This window comes from Rhinoderma darwinii, chromosome 3 (assembly GCF_050947455.1).
Source record: "Rhinoderma darwinii isolate aRhiDar2 chromosome 3, aRhiDar2.hap1, whole genome shotgun sequence".
NCBI lineage: Eukaryota > Metazoa > Chordata > Amphibia > Anura > Rhinodermatidae > Rhinoderma > Rhinoderma darwinii.
Window position 1 is genome coordinate 251,990,592 of NC_134689.1, and position 23,218 is coordinate 252,013,809.

At 47.5% G+C, this 23,218-nt stretch overlaps 1 protein-coding gene across 2 annotated transcripts in view; it reads left to right on the plus strand.

Moving 5' to 3' along the window:
* The first annotated feature begins 285 nt into the window (after positions 1-285).
* Positions 286-23,218, plus strand: part of REC114 (REC114 meiotic recombination protein) — a 329,032-nt gene continuing 306,099 nt past the window's right edge. Inside the window, exon 1 of one of the 2 annotated variants that reach the window (XM_075857745.1) lies at positions 286-542. In XM_075857745.1, coding sequence (XP_075713860.1) covers positions 390-542 — 153 coding nt within the window. In that variant the 5' untranslated portion in view covers positions 286-389. The remainder of the gene's footprint in view (positions 543-23,218) is intronic. The other variant, XM_075857744.1, reaches the window with a different exon arrangement.

The window sequence follows — 23,218 nt, forward strand, 5'->3', positions numbered from 1 at the left end:
AGGCAGATGCGTTTTTTTCCCTGGGCCTTTTCTGACCACTCACGGGAAAAAAAGCGGAATGTCCTATCTTGGAGCGGTTTTCGCCTCTGAACCTCTATTGAAATCTATGGGAGGCAGAAAAAAAAATGCACTACTCGCTTGAGGCGTTTTTTTGTTTTTTTTGGGCGCAGTAAAAAAAAGTGCATCAAAACACCTCAAAAAACACTGGCATTTCAAAATCAGCCTGACAAAAATCCGTGTGAACACTGAATTGTATTGCTTACCACCCTGTGCCTTCCTATGCAGCACAGCTACCAGAAGGGGGAGCGCTTTCACAGGCTCTCCCTTGTATGTATACAGTTCTGCTTACACACAGAAGTCCCGAATGAGTTTCCCGCCTTTGCGGTGTAATGGCTGAGGCAGCAGATACCAGTATGTCATTGTCCATGGACGTGTCGCCTTTAGACCTCAGTGTGGTAGAACAAGGAGAACGCTGGGTGATTAAAAAGTATGGAAGAGTCGGGAGGCCTCGGGAGAAAGATAGGAAACATGGACAAAAGCAGGTAAGAGATGTGTATATAGTATAGAGTGGAAGATCAGTAGGTTATTATTGTATGTTATTACTCTAAATTCAGTATAATGAAGTTGTTATTTTTGGATTTTCTGAACACATTTAGTAATAGTGACACACATCGATTGAGGAATACACCTTTTTTTTTGACATAGTGGGGGCTTCATAAATAAGGTGTTCATTGAATATGCACTAATGTATATCTAGCTAGACACACCCCAACCCTGTCACCTGAGGTAATTCTGATTTTTAAAAGACTGACATATTGGGCGAAATCTGTTTATAGGCTTTAAATAAGTTTTCTGACTTTAAAAAGTCAAAGTTTGGCGCACAACAAATTTGTAGCTTTTTACTTCTCTCACCGCATTTCAAAAGGGGTGTGTCTTATATGGAGGGACAGGGCCTCCACGTACCTATAGATATACCTTAACTTACTCCAGAAGTTAGCGTAAGTTATGGTGCAAATCTACGCCTGCTAAAGTTGCGCCAAATTCATGAAGGGGAGCATTCCACCTAATTTGGCGTACTTTACTATGACTTAGTTTAAGGCTATGTATGCGAAGGGCAGATACGCTGTGTAAATCACACAACGTATCTGCAACGGGCGCCGTAGGGAATTCCGGATGAAAAACCGCACCAAACAGGGTTCTCCAGTGCGAACGGCAGCTGCCTTCCCTGTTCTGCTTGTGGTGCTGCGCATGCGTGGGGAGCCACATCACGTGATCGTGGTGTCGGCCCCGGCGGGTGCGCACCGCACATGAGCAGACGCCGCTGCTTGTGGCAGCATGGCGCCCACGGGAGAGAGAATTAGGTAAGTGTGCCTGACTGTGCACAGGCTCTTCATAATATATATAGTCATAGAATTAATTTATAGTTATTAAAGATACACTTCATTACAGAAATAACCCCTGAGGAAGCCACATTTGTGGCAATACGTGTGGAGCAACGTGTGGAGCATTCAGTCCCCTGTTCCCCTCTCTGGCTATCACGTAATTATGCTTTATTCAGAGGATGGGTTGATGCAATATTTTCTTCAGATTCATGCTTGAATATTTGATACGCATATTTATGGGATTTGGTGGAAGTGTGGGGGTATTTGCGTGTTGGCCACTTATCAGGGTGGCAACCACCCCCCATGATTTTGTAGCGCATGTTTATGCTTTTTTAAGTGTTTTTAACTATTTATGAGGTGTATTTACTTTGAATAAAATATTTTTTTGGTATACATAGTGATTCTATGGTATTTTTTTGCCTTCCATACATACCCGTTTGTGTTTTGTGTTGCATACTGTGGTTTATAGGGTATGTGGCAATATCTATTCAGTGCCCGCTAGAGATAGAAATAGGCCTCATGCCCACTTCAGTTTTTTTCTTCAGGGTCCTATCCGTTTTTTTTAACGGATAGCACCATGACACATTCATTTTTATGGCACACTTCCATTGTAACGGAACCGTGTGGCCATTCCGTCAAAAATAGGACAGGTCCTACTCCTGTCCGTTTTTGAGGGAACAGTTTCGGCCTTTTCATTGATTTGGTCCATGAAACAACGGACTGCACACGGAAGCCATCTGTGTTCCATGGATCCGTCATTAACGGCCAAAGGAAGTGTGCATGAGGCCTTAGTTTTTCGTCCTGTGATGTCCGCTGCAGAAAACTGCAGGCCGGCCTCCTGGGATGAAGATTTATCCTATGTGGCTGCATCCTGTGATTGGCTGCAGCGTTCACATGGGATGAAACCTCATCCCAGGAGGCCGGCTTGGACGAAGAAGCACAGAATTTCGGGTAAGTATAAGGTTTTTTTTTTTTTTTTCCCCTGAGTTGCGTTTCTTGCGGCGGAATCGCATCTTTTCTGCCGCAAAATAAATGCAACATCTGCTATTTGTATTTGAATTCAATGGGGGGAAAACCCGCAACAAATAAGCAGAGGTTACGCAAATACAATTGACATGCTACGGATTTAAAAAAACGCACTGCAGGTCAATTTCTTAGTTATTTGTTTAAAATCTCATCCACTTTGCTGCTACTGTATTATGCTGCAGTATTTAAGGTACGTGTGAACTCGCCAAGCCTGCTCCTTTACTTCCAGGCACTGCCATGTGCCTACATGTGAACTTACCCTAACGCCTCATGCACACAACCGTCGTGCCACTCGGGCCGTATTTGACGGCATCCGAGTGGCACCCGATAGTCTTCACCATTCACTTTAGCGGATAAATCGGGTCCGTGAAAAATTATCTGAGTCTCTGATCCGAGGAAAGATAGGACATGTTCTATCTTTCCTCGGATCACTGACAGGACTCGGCCGGCGCACACGTGTGCATGAGCTTTAATACTGGAATTTAAAGTGCTGTTTTTAAAGGGGTTGTCCAGGCACAGACATCTGATGACCTATCCACTGGATGTGGATCATGGTCATGGGGGCCGGACACCTGGATGTCCATGCCATGAGCAGATGGTTCCGGTCACAGAATAGCGGACAAAGCTGCAGTACTGCAGCTCTGCTCCTATTCAAGCGAAAAGGAGCAGAGTTGCTGTTCTGCACCACGGACGCAATGCAGTATGCGGAGCAATCTGCTTCCGGCTCTGAACACTGCAGACCCTGCATACCATCTGGCAGCTGATCGGTGTGGGGTCCAGGTGTAGGACCCCCCATATACTCCCTCATATACTAATGACCTATCCTGTGTCTGGACAGCCCCTTTAATAAATTCCCCATATTATTTTAACCGCTTCTCGCCGACAATCTGTAGATACGTCCTTGTTATTAATGTCCAGTGCAGCCTGGGCGTATGTCTATAGTTAGGGCTGGGAGGTGACTTGTATTTTTTTTAATTATTTGCCATCTTGTTGCCTCACTATTCTGTTTTTGCACAGAATCGGTAAATTAGTTTTATTTGAAGGGACAGACGCGCTCGCATGGAGCTGAAGCCCTGGTGCTGCCTACACTAATGGCCCCACGTGTGCTGTGAGTCAGCAGTTGTTTCTGCCTCTCTGCACCTTGATTCTCCAGACAAATGTTTTTTGGTTTTTTTTATATTAACTGTCTTAGGCCCCATGCACACGAACGTGTTTTTGTGTCCGCAATTCCCCCGAAAATCCACGGGAGGATTGCGGACCCATTCATTTCTATGGGCCCATACACACTATCCGTGTTTTCACGGGTCCCCACATGTCCGCAAATCCGTGCCGCACAAACTCAGGACATCTCTTATTACGGCCCGCAAATTCGATGCGGACATGCCCATAGAAGTCAATGGGCCCGTGGAAAATGCGGGTACACCTCCGTGTGTCAACCGCAGTTTGCGGATTTGCGGAAGTGTTGCTAGGCGACGACCGGGAATGAGTTCTGTCGTCATCCTGTTTTACCTAGGCTTTTTTTTTTTTATCCGCATTTTGCGGATTACATACGGATGAACTGCGGATTACATACGGATGAACTGCGGAGGACATTTCATGGAACACGGTCCTGGAATTTGCGGACCAGAAAAACACTACGGTCGTGTGCATGAGGCCTTATTCATTTCCAAAGCTACCTCCTTCCCTTACTAAATTGACCGTTTACCGGAGTGCTTCTGCATGTAAACATTGTGCAATGTACAGTTGTCCATTACATGTGCAAAGAGTAGATCAGTCAGGCAGGTACGTAATGCATTGTAAGGTAGTTCAGCGGTATCGAACTGGTAGTTTGGAAAAAGCCCACTGAGCCCATTCGTTTTTATCAGTGCCCAGTCCCCACTGCAGCTTTAACCCCTTAAAGAGGCTCTGTCACCATATTATAAGTGTCGTATCTCCTACATAAGGAGATCGGCGCTATAATGTAGATGACAGTAATGCTTTTTATTTAATAAAACGATCTGTTTTCACCACTTTATTAGCGATTTTAGATTTATGCTAATGAGTTGCTTAATGCCCAAGTGGGCGTATTTTATTTTTACTTTAGACCAAGTGGGCGTTGTACACAGGAGTGTATGACGCTGACCAATCAGCGTCATGCACTCCTATTCATTCATTTAGACAGCGCATAGGGGTCCTGCTAGATCCTTATGTGCTGTCTTAGGCCTGATTTACACGAGCGTGTGCGTTTTGCGCGCGCAAAAAACGCAGCGTTTTGCGTGCGCAAAAGGCACATGACAGCTCCGTGTGTCATCCGTGTATGATGCGCGGCTGCGTGATTTTCGCGCAGCCGCCATCATAGAGATGAGGCTAGCCGACGTCAGTCACTGTCCATGGTGCTGAAAGAGTTAACTGATCGGCAGTAACTCTTTCAGCACCCTCGACAGTGCATTCTGATCACCATATCGAGTAACCTGTTTAAAAAAAAAGAGGTTCGTACTTACTGAGAACTTCCCGGCCGTTGCCTTGGTGACGCGTCCTTGGTGACGCGCCTCTCTTGACATCTGGCCCCACCTCCCTGGATGACGCGGCAGTCCATGTGACCGCTGCAGCCTGTGCTTGGCTTGTGCTTGGCTGCAGCTGTCACTTGGACTGAATTGTCATCCCGGGAGGTCAGACTGGAGGAAGAAGCCGGGAGTTATCGGTAAGTCAGAACTTTTTTTTTTTTTTTACACGTTCATGTATATTGGGATCGGAAGTCACTGTCCAGGGTGCTGAACCAGTTTAACTCTTTCAGCACCCTGCACAGTGACTGTTTCCTGCCGGGTTCGGTCAAAACGAGTTCGGCCGAACCCGGTAAAGTTCGGTTCGGTCATCTGTAAGACACTCCGTTCGGATGTTTGTAAACAGAAAAGCACGTGGTGCTTTTCTGTTTACATTCAGTTTGACAGCTCTTGCGCGAATCACGCAGTTCGCACGGAAGTGCTTCCGTGCGACCTTCGTGGTTTTCACGCACCCATTGACTTCAATGGGTGCGTGATGCGCGAAAAACGCACGATTATAGAACATGTCATGAGTTTTTTTCAGCGCACTCACGCTGAGCAAAATTCACGCATCGTCTGCACTGCCCCATTGAGTAATATAGGTGCGTACGACACGCGTGAAAAGCACGCGCGTCGCACGCGCGTATATTACGCTCTTGTAAATGAGGCCTTACACATTAACGATACTGAAGTGCTTAGACAGTGAATAGACATTCCACGGGATGTCTATTCACAATCTCTGCACTTCGTTACTGTTTTTGTGGTAGTTACATCAGAGCAAAGCGTAATCTCGCTTTAACCTTTCATCTACCGCGTAATCTCGTGAGACTACGCTTCCTCTGCTGTAACTACCACAGACAGAGTAACGAAGTGCAGAGATTGTGTATAGACATCCCGAGGAATGTCTATTCACTGTCTAAACACTTCAGTATCGTTAATGTGTTAGTATAAGACAGCACATAACGATCTAGCAGGATCCCTATTCCGTGGAGGCTTCCTACTCCCGCCACCAACTATGACGGCAGTTTCTTCACTATAGTTATAGCGTACCTTTTACTTTCACTGAAAAACGATTATACAGCAGGAGTGTGCCCTATAAGTGTATGTTCATACATGGCGGATACGCTGCGTAAAAGCATACCGCGTATCGACCCTGGACGGCGCAGGGAAGTCCAGCCGAAATACCGCACCAAATTGTGTTGCAGTTTTACCACCGCAATGTCCGTTGCGGAAAATAGCTAAATAAAAAGGTTCATACTTGACGTCCGGCAGCGCATCCATCTGGGATGACGTTTCATTCCATGTGACCGCTGCAGCCTGTGATTGGCTGCAGCAGTCACATGGGATGAAACCTCTTCCCTGGAGGTCGGGCTGGATGCAGAAGCAGAGAGTTCTGGGTAAGTATAATTTGTTGCGATTTTTTTGTAGCGTAATTGCAACTTTTCCACCGCAATAATTGCAAAATCTATTTGTTGCAGGTTTTACCTTCTCATTAAATTCAATGGGGAAAACACGCAACAGAAAAGTAGCAATACTGCAACATAAATTTACATGTTGTGGATTAAAAAAATGCTGGGCCTTCCCAGCAGCCTAGCATTTCCGGGGTGGGATGGGCCACGGTGTTTCGACCTTCCAAGCATAATAATACCTACCTGCGGCCGCCACAGTGCCTGACCATGGCTTCAGATGGTCGGGTACTGGATTGTACCTGGCTCTTCCCGATACCCCTGGTGGTGGTGGGTACCGGGTAATAATGGGAGGGTTTAGTGTTAGCCTTTTCACCAGCCCTGCCTTAATAATGGATGCTGTCAGACATCGGCCATTGCTAAGGCAGTAGCGATAAAGTAAAAAAAAAGCTCTAATAATGCTTCGTTCACATTTGCGTCAGGGCTCCGTTCCATCTGAACTTTCCGTCGGAACGGGGCCCTAACTGACACAAACGGAAACCATAGGTTTCCGTTTCCATCACCATTGATTTCAATGGTGACGGATCCGGTGCAAATGGTTTCTGTTTGTCTCCGTTGTGCAAGGGTTCCATTGTTTTGATAGAATGAATACCGTAGTGGACTAATGGCACCGGATCCGTCACCATTGAAATAATTGGTGATGCACCTTCTTCTCTGGATGGCGGCAGCCACTTGGAAAAGATTGAGATGTATCTCCGGTCCTCTGGGATGAAATTTATCCCTTTGGAGGCTATTGCGGCCCTGGAGGCTCCTATTTCCTTGGAAGAGTTGTCTTGGGCACTGAAGGACTCGTCTGCGGGGAAGGCACCGGGCTTGGATGGACTGCCTTTGCAATATTATAAGGTTTGCTCAGATCTGCTCTCGCCCCATTTCCTACACGCCTTCAATTCACTCACGGAGGGGAGTACCCTTCCTCAAGACACATTAAGGGCCCACATCACGGTGATACCCAAAGAGGGGAAGGACCCATCCATGTGCCAAAATTATCGCCCCATTTCTCTGTTAAATGTTGATCTATAGCTATTTGCTAAGATTCTGGCCCATAGGATGTCCCCACTACTACATATTGTGATACATAATGACCAGGTGGGCTTCATGCCCCTCAGGGAGGCACGGGATAATACTACTGGTGCAATTAACCTGATGTATCAAGCGGCTGTCTCGGCCCTTCCCACTTGCTTTCTGTCCACGGATGCGGAGAAGGCCTTCGACAGAGTCAATTGGGATTTTATGCTGGCCACTTTGCGGTATGTGGGATTGGGCGCACATATGTTGAAATGGATTTCGAGTCCCTACTTCTCCTCACTGGCTATCTCCAATGGTACGAGGCAGGGTTGTTTCTTGTCCTCTTTAATTTTCATTTTATGTTTGGAGCACTTTTTGTGCCATATTTGCTCCAATCCGGATAAAGCGGGTGTAGCTTTGGGAGGAAGGTCCCATAAGGTCGCTGCTTATGCGGATGACCTGCTCTTCTTTCTCACTGCTCCCAGGATCTCCTTACCCAACCTGATGGCGGAGCTGGATAGATACTTGAAATTGTCCAACTTTAAGATCAACTACCAGAAGTCGGAGGCTCTTAATATCTTGTTGTCGCAGACTCTGGTGGATGATCTGTCTGAGTCCTTCTCCTTTAAATGGGCTAGAGATTTGCTTAAATATTTGTGGGTCTGGCTTCCCAGTGATCTGTCTCGTCTTTATGCGGTGAACTTCCCTCTGTTACTTCAACGTGTAAAGAGCGACTTGGATTCTTGGACGACGGGCACCTTTACTTGGTTTGGCAGGTGTGCCATATTTAAAATGAATATTTTGCCACGGATCTTGTATCTCTTTCAGGCGCTGCCGGTACACATCCCACGCCCATTCTTTCAAGCTCTGCTTTCCCTGCTCCACAAGTTCACATGGGTGGGGAAACCCGCGCGTATTGCTCGATCTATGCTTTTTCGTGCGAAGTGTGAGGGTGGCATTGGTCTCCCGGACTTTGGTGCCTACCATAAGGCCTCCCACTTGACACAGATTTTGGACTGGTTTAGGCACGCTGAGATTAAAGAGTGGATGTCCACGGAGCAGGCCTTTCTTGAAGTTCCTTTGCAGGCCCTACTTTGGTTGGGCAACCACGTTCCCCTGTCGGCGCGGACACACCCGACTATCGGGCCCACCCTGGCGGTTGCTTCACGGCTCTTTCCCCGGAACGAGATTTCTCAGACTCGCTCTCCCTTGTTTCCCATCTTGGGCAACCCTTCTTTCCCACCGGGGTGGGAAGGGGGGCCCTTTCAGCTCTGGTTGAAGGCAGGTAAGGGACGTGCCGCGCACTTTATGCAGGATGAGGCGTGGATGTCTAGCGCACAATTGGAGTCTTTGATCCTGTCTCATTTACTACATGGCAGGTCACCCAGTTGAAACACTTCCTCGCGTCCCTAACTAACTCATTGGCATACTCACGAGATAGTTCCCCTTTCAAACTCCTTTGCACGGGCACGGTGCGTGACTCGTTGTCCAGACTTTATGCTCTCCTGATCTCACCATCTGATTTGTCCACTACGGCCTACTTTCTAAGTTGGGAGAGGGACTTGGGTTTAACGTTCACTACGGAGCATAAGGTCCGCTTGTTCACTATGACGCATAAATCCTCTATGGCTAGCAGATTTCAGGAGGCGGGGTTTAAGTTCCTGTCAAGATGGTATAGAGTGCCTTCCAGATTGCATGCGATGATACCTGCGGTCTCGTCGTTGTGTTGGAGATCTGGTGACCATGTGGGTACAATTCTGCAAATTTTTTGGGAGTGCCCGCTCTTGACTGATTTCTGGTCTGAGGTGTGGCGCATTTCCTCGAAATTCACGGATTTCCTCCTTTCCGAGATCTCCGGGTTTCTTCCTGCTCCATCTGTGTGATGTGCCATTATCCACGTATCGACGCTCAGTGGTTCGCTGCATCGTGAATGCAGCTGGAGCGTGCGTCCCCGCGCTGTGGAGACAAACTTGCCCTCCATCGGTGGGCATGTGGTTCAGAAAAATCCAGGAGATTATGAGAATGGAGGACCTCACGCCAACTTTCTTAAAACATGGCGTGTTTGGATTCGGTTTCAATCCTCTGTGGAGTACAGGACCATCATGGCCTCTTGAGCATAAGCCCGTTACGTCAGGTCAGTTCTCTCTCCTTTCCCTTTTTCCTTTCTGTCCCCTCTTCTCTTTTGTTTCTCTTTAGCTCCTTCCTGTTCTCTTACGGGTTATTATGCATGGCTGCAGGTTCAGGGTGCATACAAGAGTTTCTCTATCAATATTGATTCCGACTGTACGTTGCTATTCTTTGTGTTCTTTGCACTTCTTGTACACTCCATATTCTGGCCTGTGGGCCGATGTCAGTGCTGTTTATGTCTTCACCATTGTTTTTGTGTATTGAAAAACGGAAAATAAAAGAATAAAAAAAAAAAGAAGAAATCAATGGTGATGGAAACGGAAACCTATGGTTTTCGTTTGCTTCAGTCTGAATGAATGAATGAAGCCCGATAAAGTAAAAAAAAGCACACAAAAAAAAAGTATTTAAACAAACCCACCCCACAATCCTCGTTAACCATTTTATGAAAAAAAAAAAAAGCAGTCATCAAAAAGAGTCCTCGAATCCGAAGTAGTCCAACAACCAAACCTGTAAGAACACGCAAACACACACAAAAAAAACCATAATTTAAAAAAACTTTTGACATGTCAGAAGTTATGCGTAGTAGTTCAGATCGCACTAGACTTGATGGGTGCTCGAATAGGGTCCCAACCCAAATCACATAGAAGTATTCGGCACACAAGTTTTAAAGCTGGAAAAACCCCATATTTTTTATTAAATGCCAGTGGCTCTATACCAAGCGGTCAGCCGCCTTTTATCATATAACGCTGATTTACAGGATACACCAGTCCCCAGCACGGCTCAGTGTCTGATAAGGGTCGATTGTGACCGAAACGTCGCACCAAGCCAATGGCATTTAATAAAAAAATGTTTTTTTCATCTTCAAAACTTGTCTGCCGAATACTTCTTTCTATGTCAGAAGTACTGATCAGTGGGGGTCCGAGCACTGAGATTCCCACCGATCGCTAAAACAAAGTGGCAGAAGCGCTCAGGTGACCGTTGTGTGGCTTTGTTTCTGCTCAGCTTGGCTTTCCTCAGAAAGCCTAGCGAGCGGTGTACGGGCTCAATATAAAGTCTTTAAGTCCGTAGACTGCTCGCTCGGCTTTCCGAGGAAAGCCGAAACTAAGCAGCACAGCACTCACCTTAGCGCTCCTGCCGCTTTGTTTTAGCGATAGGCGGGCGTCTCACTGATCGGACCCCCACCGATTAAAACTTTGGACACGTCACTATGACATTTCAAAAGTTTTTTTAAAATTATAGGCACACTTTAAATGTATATCTCTGGGAGCTTCTGACATCATTGCCTATATATGGGCAGTGACGTCAGGAGCTTTTACTGGCCCAAAGTCCCGAGCATAGCCTCTTTTAGAGCTCTGCCGGTGAACCCTAGCACTGCTCCTGATATCACTGCCCATATATGGACAGTGACATCATCGGCTTTCCCAGAGCAGGAATCCCTGGGCAGAGCGCTAGTAAAGGCTCTGCTCTGGGGAATCCCCTGACATCACTGTCCATATATGGACAGTGATGTCAGTAGCAGTGCTGTGAATTGGGCATGAGAGTGAGGAGGCTCGGGAGCGCGCACGTCAACGTAGTGCCGCTCCCACAGCAACCTTCTTCATAGAATCTGTAGCCAGCGTCTGATGTTGCTGGATACGAATTCCAACAGATAACGATCTGGGACTGCCGAAGTAAGAGCGACGGAGCAGCAGAAAGCGAGGGAAGAAGACTACAGCATAGTAGGTTAACACTTGCAGTAAGGTGAGGGTGTGTTCACACGGCTTATTTCCGGCGTTTTTTCGGGCCGGAAAATCGGAAGCAGAACGCCTCCAAACATCGGCCCATTGATTTCAATGGGAAAAACGGCGTTCTGTTCCGACGGGGCTTTTTTTTTAAATCGGCTGTTTCAAAAAACGGCCGTGTAAAAATACGCGCGAAAAAGAGCATGTCACTTCTTGAGCCATTTTTGGAGCCGTTTTTCATTAACTCTATAGAAAAACCGCTCCAAAAACTTTGAAAAACGCTAGTTTGCTTAGAAAACGGCTGAAATTCAGGAGCTGTTTTCCCTTGAAAACAGCCCTGCGTCAGGGCTCCGTTCTGACGTTCCGTCTGAGCTTTCTGTTAGAACGGAGACCTGACTGAAACAAACTAAAGCATAGGTTTCCATTTGCATCACCACTGATTTCAATGGTGGCGGATGCGGTGCAAATGGTTTCCGTTTGTCTCGGTAGTGCAAGGGTTCCGTCGTTGTGACGGAATCAATACTGTAGTTGACTACGCTATTGATTCCATCAAAGCTTTTCAGCCGTTTTTTAAGCTGAAAATGTTTCTTTCAGGCGTTTTTTGGAGCTGTTCTTCTATTGACACAATGAGAAACCGTTTAAAAAAATGGCTCAAGAAGTGACATGCTACTTCTTTTTACGGGGCGTTTTTTTAAATAGCGGTGTAAGAAAAATGCATCGTCTGAATGAATTGCCGCTTTTCCTACTGAATTCAATGGGCAGCTGTACAGCTATCGTTTTTTCGGGTGTATTTCGGGGCGTGTGAACATACCCATAGGCCTATCAGAGCAGGAAGGGGAGAAAGCCAGTAGACGACAGCCACCTGCCAAAATGTACAGGTGCAGAGAGGCCTGCTATGGAGGTCAGGTAGATGAAGCAAATATGCACTCGGCATGTCAAGCACTCATGTGAGACAAGGTAAGTCAAGGGAAACTCTTTTCAAGGCAGAATAGATGACTCCCCGTGCCATACCTAAAGAGGTTAAAAGATGCAGGCAGGGCTGCAGTGGAGCAACTTGTAATGGAGGCCGGATTCTCTTTGCCGGCTAACATCGGTAGGCATAGGAGGTGGCAGCTGGTGTAAATGCTGGGTGAAGTACTCCACTGGCAGCAGGTAGGTCTCATTGTTGTTTAAAGGGTCAGTGGAGACCACAACCTAGGCAAGAATTCAGGCTATTCTGAAGCTTAGACAGTAGACTTTTATTTAGGGTATGACTTCACATGGAGTTTTTTTTCATGCAGATTCTGGCGCAGAAACCCTCTTAAAATCTGACTCCCATTGTTTTTAATGGGAGTCTGTGACCGTTGCTGAAACGGCGACTGACAGCCACACACTGATTAGATCCATCGAATGAGGTTAATCTGCCTGCAGACCTGTGGTAATAACCCAATTTATTATTAAGTGGGTCTGTGTCTGGATCTATCTAGGGGAACAGCATATATGTCGAAATTTCTATTTCTATTTTGTCCACTTCAGGCTGGGTTTGGGTCAGGCTGGATGTCACTGGCTTTTTTAAGAAGCTTGCCAGAGTTTTTAGGTTTTTTTTGGGCACAAGTTCAACATCTTCAGTAGGCTGTTCAGATTCTTTGTGCATCTGCACAGGTTTGCCAGGCTGAGGAATGCCCTCCTCTGCTAGCAGAAACTTCTACTCTGTAACAACTATTTTCTTGATCTCCTCCACCTTTTCTTCTGCAATATAAGTTGTCCTAAAGCAGGGGTCCATCAGTTTGGCAATATTCAGAAGCTCATCTGTGAGAGGGTCCCTATATTTATTGCTAAGATACTCCAGGATTGTAGTTTTGATCTGTTTAGTAAGTTCACTGTCAGGGTATGTTCACACGCAGTGACCAAAAACATCTGAAAATACGGAGCTGTTTTCAGGCGAAAACAGCTCCTGATTTTCAGACGTTTTTGTAACTATTCGCGTTTTTCGCGGCGTATTTTACGGACGTTATTGGAGTTGTTTTTCAATGGAGTCAATGAAAAATGGCTCCAAAACCGTCCCAAGAAGTGACATGCACTTCTTTGACGCGGGCGTCTTTTTACGCGCCGTCTTTTGACAGCGACGCGTAAAATTACACCTCGTGGGAACAGAACATCGTTAGACCCATTGAAAGCAATGCGCAGATGTTTGTAGGCGTAATGGAGCAGTTTTTTCAGGCTGAAAACCGTGCGTGTGAACATACCCTCATCCTCTCCAGTTTGCAGAAGGTTGTTATTAAACAGGTGGAGCACTGGTTTGAGGTATGACACCGTCACATAAGACTGCAGAAAGTGCATCAGTAAACTCTTACAGGCTAATGGCTTTGTTCACAGACTCCAGCACATCTATGTCTTGTCAAGTAGGCACCAGGTACCTGCTTTTCTTTTCAGAGCCCAGGACCTATGCTATGGCCTTTTCCTGCTCAAGGATCCTTTGAATCATTAGCTGCCTTGAACCCCACCTGGTGGGGGACTCTGATTAGCTGGTGAGTGGGTAGTCTGAGTTCATTCTGCACCATGGGCAGCTCTCTCCTCTTTTTTTCCAGCTGAAGTAGAAGGCACTGACAATCTTTTTGCAAACTCTAATGAGACGGTCAATCCGATGATCTTTCACTCAAGTTTCTGTAATTCCAAAGAAAAGCATGAAACGTGGATGGATGAAACAAAATAAGGTTGTGTTCACATTGTTATTCATGTGATTACTGTTTTTTTTTATTTTTTTATTATTATAAATAACCGATTTCTAAACAAGGCACTAAGGAAACCCCAATGGCGTTGTGAAGTCTGTGGCCAAAGCACAGGAGGTGTGTCCATCCACCATGTTGGTCCCACTGTCAGTTGTCATCCAGACTTGCCTGTCTTCCCTTAGGCCTTATTCACACGACAGTGAAAAAAAATGTCCATTTAAAACTGATTAACTGTCAGTTTTTCATGGCCATTTTGCATCCGTGTGTCTCTAAATTTTCATCCATTTCAAGTCCATCTGTCCGTTTTTAATGGCCGTTTGACATCCATTTTTTTGTCCCAACCCCTGAAAACAACCAAAGGAAGGTCACATGTTCACCTAGACACTATTTACAGCCTCCCTGTATATGATGCCACACCTGCCTCCCTGTAGATGATGCCACACCTGCCTCCCTGTAGATGATGCCACACCTGCCTCCCTGTAGATGATGCCACACCTGCCTCCCTGTAGATGATGCCACACCTGCCTCCCTGTAGATGATGCCACACCTGCCTCCCTGTAGATGATGCCACACCTGCCTCCCTGTAGATGATGCCACACCTGCCTCCCTGTAGATGATGCCACACCTGCCTCCCTGTAGATGATGCCACACCTGCCTCCCTGTAGATGATGCCACACCTGCCTCCCTGTAGATGATGCCACACCTGCCTCCCTGTAGATGATGCCACACCTGCCTCCCTGTAGATGATGCCACACCTGCCTCCCTGTAGATGATGCCACACCAGCCTCCCTGTAGATGATGCCACACCAGCCTCCCTGTAGATGATGCCACACCAGCCTCCCTGTAGATGATGCCACACCAGCCTCCCTGTAGATGATGCCACACCAGCCTCCCTGTAGCTCGTGCCACACCAGCCTCCCTGTAGATGATGCCACACCAGCCTCCCTGTAGCTCGTGCCACACCAGCCTCCCTGTAGCTCGTGCCACACCAGCCTCCCTGTAGCTCGTGCCACACCAGCCTCCCTGTAGCTCGTGCCACACCAGCCTCCCTGTAGCTCGTGCCACACCAGCCTCCCTGTAGCTCGTGCCACACCAGCCTCCCTGTAGCTCGTGCCACACCAGCCTCCCTGTAGCTCGTGCCACACCATCCTCCCTGTAGCTCGTGCCACACCAGCCTCCCTGTAGCTCGTGCCACACCAGCCTCCCTGTAGCTCGTGCCACACCAGCCTCCCTGTAGCTCGTGCCACACCAGCCTCCCTGTAGCTCGTGCCACACCAGCCTCCCTGTAGCTCGTGCCACACCAGCCTCCCTGTAGCTCGTGCCACACCAGCCTCCCTGTAGCTCGTGCCACACCAGCCTCCCTGTAGCTCGTGCCACACCAGCCTCCCTGTAGCTCGTGCCACACCAGCCTCCCTGTAGCTCGTGCCACACCAGCCTCCCTGTAGCTCGTGCCACACCAGCCTCCCTGTAGCTCGTGCCACACCAGCCTCCCTGTAGCTCGTGCCACACCAGCCTCCCTGTAGCTCGTGCCACACCAGCCTCCCTGTAGCTCGTGCCACACCAGCCTCCCTGTAGCTCGTGCCACACCAGCCTCCCTGTAGCTCGTGCCACACCAGCCTCCCTGTAGATCGTGCCACACCAGCCTCCCTGTAGATCGTGCCACACCAGCCTGCCTGTAGATCGTGCCACACCAGCCTCCCTGTAGATCGTGCCACACCAGCCTCCCTGTAGATCGTGCCACACCAGCCTCCCTGTAGATCGTGCCACACCAGCCTCCCTGTAGATCGTGCCACACCAGCCTGCCTGTAGATCGCGCCACATACTCACGAGAGCAGCGCCGTCTCTTGTCTTCAGGTGTGGTCACTCGTCTGCACGGGATCTGGCAAGGCAGCGCGACGGGGCGATGACGTCATCGAGGCGCCTTCAAACCCGTGAAGACGAATGACCACACCTGAAGAAGCGCCGCAAACGTGAGTATGCCAACGATAGCCAGCAGGGGAACTAGTAGTTCCCTTGCCAATCCCCATTTAACAGATCCGTTTTTAACGGTTGTTACATGTATTGACAGCCGTTACAAAACGGATCCATTGACTTCTATGGGGGCCGTCAGGCCGTTAAAACGGCTAAAAAGAGGACGTCCTATTTTTTGACGCCCATTATTCACGGGCCGTTAAAAAAACGGCCGTGTGAATGCACCCATAGAATATCATTGTTCTGAAAACGGCCATGTGAAAGCCGTTAAAAGGACGGCCATCACACGGCCGTTTTTCACTGTCGTGTGAATGAGGCCTTAGCTTCCAGAAAGCCAGTGAGTCTTTGAGCCCTTGAGCTATTAAAGGGAACCTGTCACCAGCATTTCACCTATTAAAGAAGCAATACCAGGTGGTAGTGGGTGAAAAATAATTTCTATATAACATATAATTGTCTTCTTAGTCGGCTCTGTAGCTTTAGTAATCAGTTTTTTAGTGTTCCCACACCGTATGCAAATGAGCATAAAAGAGTCAGATCTTCATTTGAAAAGAGTCATATCTTCATTCCTCAAGTCTTCCCGAGTTTTTCCCGCCTCCTTACTTTTCATTGACTGTTCCTCGCCTTCCCCCAGCACACAAAATCCCGCGCTTATGCATTGATGTCCTCTTCTGGGGTGTGCGCACAAAGGGACACCGGATTATTACGATAAAAGGCGCAAAATGCTTGCAGACCGTTATTTACAGTCGGAGGAGGAGTTTAGGAGAGGGGATAACGGCAATGAACTTTTGATAGCAGCGGCCAGTGAGGGATAAGTAAAGTTCAATAGGTGAAATGCTGGTGACAGGTTCCCTTTAAGGCCTTATTCACACGACAGTGAAAAAAAATGTACATTAAAAACTGATCAACTGTCAGTTTTTCATGGCCATTTTGCATCAGTGTGTCTCTAAATTTTCATCCATTTCCAGTCCATCTGTCCGTTTTTAATGGCCGTTTGACATCCATTTTGCATCAGTTTTTCATGGCCGTTAAAAAAACCTGAATTTCATTGGTCAGGCTTTTTTTGTCCCAGCCCCCTGAAAACACCCAAAGGAAGGTCACATGTTCACCTAGACACTATTTACAGCCTCCCTGTATATGATGCCACACCAGCCTCCCTGTATATGATGCCACCCCCCCTGTAGATGGTGCCACACTAGCCTCCCTGTAGATGGTGCCACACCAGCCTCCCTGTAGATGGGGCCACACCAGCCTCCCTGTAGATGGGGCCACACCAGCCTCCCTGTAGATGGGGCCACACCAGCCTCCCTGTAGATGGGGCCACACCAGTCTCCCTGTAGATGGGGCCACACCAGCCTCCCTGTAGATGGTGCCACACCAGCCTCCCTGTAGATGGTGCCACATACTCACGGGTGCAGCGCCGTCTCTTGTCTTTTTCAGGAGTGCTCACTCGTCTGCACGGGATCTGGCAAGGCAGCGCGACGGGGCGATGATGTCATCGAGGCGCCTTTAAACCCGTGAAGATGAGTGACCACACCTGAAGAAGCGCTGCAACAGTGAGTATGCCAACGATAGCCAGCAAGGGAACTAGTAGTTCCCTTGCCAATCCCCATGTAACAGATCCGTTTTTAACGATTGTTACATGTATTCACAGCCGTTAAAAACGTATCCATTGACTTTTTATGGGGGCTGTCAGGCCGTTAAAACATGTTAAGACATGTCCTATTTTTTAACGGCCGTGTGAATGCACCCATAGAATATCATTGCTCTGAAAACGGCCATGTGAAGACCGTTAAAAGGACGGTCATCACACGGCCGTTTTTCCACTGTCGTGTGAATAAGGGCTAAATCTCCAGTGTGATCACTGGGAAAATAATTTGTCTGGAGGCAGGCACGTTGCAGTTTCCAGTCTTTGTCAATAAAGTGCACTGTCAGGCTTGGTTATGGCTGCATTGTTCTCCTGGACCATAGATCTGTAGTCGTGGAATAGAATTTTATAATTTGTAGGTTCATTGCCACAGCTTCCCTCGTAGTATTGTATAAATGAGATAGGGCCACATCTGCAAAATATCTGCGGTTTCGCAAATTATATGTTGTGTCCATTTTATGTAGCAGCCCTGGCTTTTGGACAGTGTAGATAGGAACCATATCTTTGGCTATATAGAAAGTTATAGCATCTGTAATTGCCTTCCACCTAGGCCCCTTTTTTATCATAGGGAATGGTGCTGGAAAACGATGCTGGCAATCTCATCTTTTTTTTGTATCAGGTGTTTTGGGAGTTGGACTGGTCCTACCATCCAGGCCTTGCAGTGCTACACATTGTTCCCACTCTGATGCATGTTTTTGGCGCAAGTGCTGGAATAGATTTGTCGCGCTACTGCTTTTTGTTGCAATATTTTTTTTACAGATTTTTCACAGAACATTCATTGACTTGTTTAATGTTTGTCCTTACAAAACCAAACCACTCACAAACAACTGAAGTGACATTCCCTTTTTTAGGAATACGCTCTTGAAGTTCCTCCGCATCCTTCTCATGAATGTTTGTGGAAATGTTTTTGCAGCTTCGCCTTCTGCCATATTTAATTTTTTTTTATTTCTGCATGTTTTGAGTTTGGTCTTTTGGATATGCCAAAGTTCAGATTCAGAACGATTATTAGTTTACTGTGAGCCTGTACAAGGATGAATGAGTACTACTACTACTAATTGGACAGTGTCACAGCCATAGTAACACGCCCCCTTGCCAGTACACGCCCCATTGACTGTTCAGGGGGTTAATTAAATATCGGGAGCCAAATATAACGGCAGCAATATCTAAATAACGGAGAGAGGTAGAAAAAAAATAAATAAAGTGCCCCAGGGCTTGTTCAGGCCTCCCCATTACATGCTGCACTCGGCTGCACATGTATGGGGAGATGAAAGGTTCTGTATGCTAATACATTACACTGTGTCATTATGACACAGGCTGCTGTTAGGGCGGCACATAGTGTGCCCGAACAGCAGGCAAACGGAACAGACAGCGCTGGGGTCCTTTGTAGGTCCCCAGGGCTGACTGCAGAGGGATTCCACAGGGTTTGATCGCATCACCGATATCCCAGTGATGCAATCAAAGAGGGGAATTCCCTTTGATCATGCCGTGGTCACCGACCGTGGCAATTAGCTGTGTTCAGGAGACTGCTCTGAGATCAGGAGCTGTTAGTTACAGCTCCTGCTTAGGGGATGAGCGCTCACACCTGCACCACCTGACGTCAAAAGACGGTGGGCGGTCGGGAAGGAGATAAAGCTCAAGTCAACATCAGCTTCTCGCAGCAGTACTGTGTGACTCAGAATTGCTATGATGCCACTGCATGCCGCAATAAGCCTAGTCCTATTGTTTTGAACATACTGCGTTATACAATAGCTTCAATCTGGACATGGGTTCCTGTTCATAGGTTCCCCTGACGGAAAGCTCCGACAGAACCCTCGAACAGAGTCCCAACGCAGATGTGAACGAAATCTTAGCCATGAATACTGACCCTTTCAAATGCGATTACCTACATACATAAACAATCTCGGCCTGAGGTATGGTGTCTAGTTGGCAGCGGGTAACATGCTAAATATTTCTGCATCTCGCATGCTGCAGAAAATTATCCCTAAACTAATAATAAAAACTATTTTAAAGGGGTTGGCCACTATCCGGATACAATTTCAAAAGTGCCCCAGACAATAAAGAAAGCCCTAATGAATTGTTATGAGGGCAAATAAAGTAAATATATGCTTTATGTAGCCTTTCCACCTTACCATGCTCCAGTAGCAGCACTCTCTCTGCAGGCTGGTGTGGGCGGGACATGTTAAAAATGAAAGTAAAAATCCCAGCATGCAACATTCCCAGCACAGCATGGCACATCCTTCTGTTTGTCATCTTGTACAGATATATATATATATATTAGGTTTATATTATATTAGATAGGTTTATCTCATCTCCGCCGATAGAGCGGGGCTGCGGCTGTGTTATACAGCCATTGCCCCGCTCCTAACAATAAGTGCGTGCGTGGTTAGCATGTATCAAGTCTGTATGTATCTGACCCCAACGGGTCAGAGCTCTTTTTTTCCCCCATAGGTTCCCGGCCCGTCGCCGCTGAAGTGGTGTCCCTTTGCCTGTGCCTCAGTCTGTGGGCCCGCGCTCTTCATTGTGAGACTATTCCTCTCGGTCTAGGGTTTCCTACGGTCACAGTGCCGGTAGCAGGTCCAGGTCCCATCATTGCCGGGGTTCGCATCGTAGTTGGTCCCGGCATTCCAGCAGGCGTCACGCTTGGAGGTATAGGTGGTCTTCTTCTGACTCCTACTCCTCGGATGTCTCTTGTGTGAGTTTGCGTTCCGATGGTGGCAGTCGCAGGGTCCTTCGTGGTGGGTCCGACCGTGATGCTCGGAGTCAGCGTGCTTCTGCAGGAGCTCGGAGGATAGCGTCCCCTGCACCGGCCGCGCCCTCTGCGGTTCCAGTGGCATCGCCTGCTGAGGTGGCTCCTTCTCCTTCACACGGTGAGTCTGATTGCCTTCGGGCATGGAATACTGGTGATGTGTCTAATGCTAATTTATGGACTGCTGTGCGATCTCTGTTGGCAGGTACCACTTTGCCCGTGGTACCGTCGGCACAATCCGTGGTTGCGAAGTCCATGGTTGAGGCTTCCATGTCGATGCCTTCGGTACCTGCTTTCAGACATACCTATTTCTGTAGTATTTCTCCCCATGTGACTGAGGAGGTTCGTGATAAAATATGTAAGAATGACTACATTGACACAAGGTCCCTTTTGTCAGTCGATTCGTAGACTGTTGATAAGGAGCGCCGTTTTGAGCGGGGCATAATGAGGAAGTCCAAAGTAAGTCCTTGAGTGATTGGCTGCAGGCCTTTGCAATTTTGGGGTGTGTGTATGGTCCGCGTCGGCCCGACTGTGTGGGTCAATTGATTGTTTATCTTGATACTATTTTCAGTGCGTATAAATCGCATGGTGGTACTGCTTGGTGGCGGTACGATGAGGAGTTCCGGAGGAGGCTGGCTCAAAGACTGGAGGTCGGTTGGGATACCAAAGCCACTGATGTTTGATGTCGCAACGGCCCTTTCAGCCAGCCGCCGCCACATCAACTTCTGCCGGTTTGGTGGCCAGCGTTTGGGTCAGGGGTGTACGTAGAGCGGGTGTCTGTTGGCTCTTTAATGAAGGGCAATGCGGATTTTATGGCTCCAGTAAGTTCAAACATGAATGCTTAACTGTGGAATGGGTTCCACCACGGGTTGGATTCACCCGACGGGTTGCGGCAGTCGCCCGCCCTGCGGGTGTTAGTTGGGGGGAGGACGCCGATGCGCGTGTTCATGATGCTCCTGTGGTTAGACAGGTGCTCCAAGAAGGCTGAAGCCGTCCTGTTTAGAATTGGTTTTTCTTATGGTTTCTTTATTCCTTTTACGGCGCAGGCCACCCCAGTTTTGTCTCTGAATTTGAAATCGGCTTTGGAATTTCCTGACGTGGTTAGGGATAAGGTGGCGAAAGAAGGCGAGCTTGGCCGGAAGAAAGGCCCGTTTTCTAATTTGCCTTTTTCTAACCTTTTGAGTGTCCCCGCTGGGTGTGGTTCCTAAGAATGAACCCGGTAAGTTTTGCCTCAATCATCATCATCTTTCTTATACCAGAGTACGGTCAGTGAGTGATCGCAGTAGCAGTGAGCTTGCAAAGGTGTCGTATGTTTCTGTGCCGTTATGGATAAGTCTGATATTGCGTCCGCTTTTTGTTTGTTGTCCGTTCACGCGGATTGTTTTCATTTGCTGGGCTGTTCTTTGGAGGGGTTTTTCCATGACGACATGTTTGCCCATGGGATGCTCGATTTTTCTTATTATTTTGAAGTATTTAGCTCCTTTGTAGAGTGGGGGACCTAACTGGTTGTGGGTCGGTGACCCATTACTTGGATGATGTTTTGTTTGTCGGCCCCTCTTCTGAGCAGTGTCAGTTTTTTTTAAAATCCTTTAAATTTATTTCTCAGCATTTTGGGATCCCTCTTTCTGAGGAAAAGACATAGGGCTCCGCGACAGTGTTTCTTTGGTATCGAAATTGATTCCTGTGCCATAGTTTTTCGCCTGAAAGGAAGGAAGGAAGGAGCGCTGCTGGGGATAGATGTTTGGGGGAGGATTCTGTGCTGCATGCAACTGTTACACTTTAGTATTTTACTTCTTTGCGTGAGCGCGGAGTGTCGGGCATGGTGGCTCAAAGTCGTCTTTTCGGCGTCGCCTTCTTTTCCAAATTGCGAGGTTGGTCGGATGTTATGAAGTCTTTTTTATTTTACAAGCATTGAAGGGTTGGAAAAAATTGGCTTTGAGGAGGGAGTCTCGTAGGCCGGTGTCTTTTTTTCTTTGTTAAAACAACTGATTGCAGCTCTTCCGTCGGTTTGTTCTTCCCCTTATGAATCGGTTTTGTTTTCCACTGCTTTTTCGTGTTTTTTTTTTCGGTGCTCTGCGTATTTCTGAGCTGGTTCATATGGGGTCGACTCGCCCCGGGGCCTCCTGCTTGAGGATGTCGTGGTTCGTTTACGCATACGTCGATTTAAAACGGATGTCTTTGGGCGGGGTTGTTGGGTTTCGCTCCGGACAGTTCCGGGTGAGGCCTGTCCAGTTGACTTTCCTGGGTGTTGCAGAGACGAGGGGTTCAGCTTTTATCACATTAAGATGGCAGGCCCCTTACGCGGTTTCAATTTTCATCTATTTTTCGGATAGCACCAATGCATTGGGCTGGACATTTTCTTGTCTGGGTTGCAGGATGGGGTTGAGCAGGCCTTGTTTTTGTTTGGGGGTCGGTGAGCCATGTAGGTAAGGGATTACACAGTCACCTTATGACTGTATTAGAAGGGTATTTACCTACATGTCCTTGGAATAGGCAGGCATACCGGTTTTTCATTGACCTTTGGTTAAGGTCATTAAGAGTTTTTATAAGGTTAACAAAATGGCGAGCATGCTTCCGTGGAGTACAGCAGAATACCTGCTGCTGAACTAAATATCGCTGGCATCCCTGGCCAGAGTGACCAAGCTACAGACCCCTGATGATGAGTATTGAAACGCGTTGGGTCGGTTGTGAATAGGAATTTTTTAGCATTGGGAACACTAGCATTGTTTGTATACCTCAACACTAGGAGCTTCCGGTGCGGTTATCACGGACTCTAGTGTGAATTAGGGTCAAGACTATTGTTATGCCCATTTTTCAAATGCTGATTCCGTATTGATATTCTTGTTGAACACTGAGCTATAGTAGGTTCACAATTGAATTAGAACTCAGAGTTTATTATTTA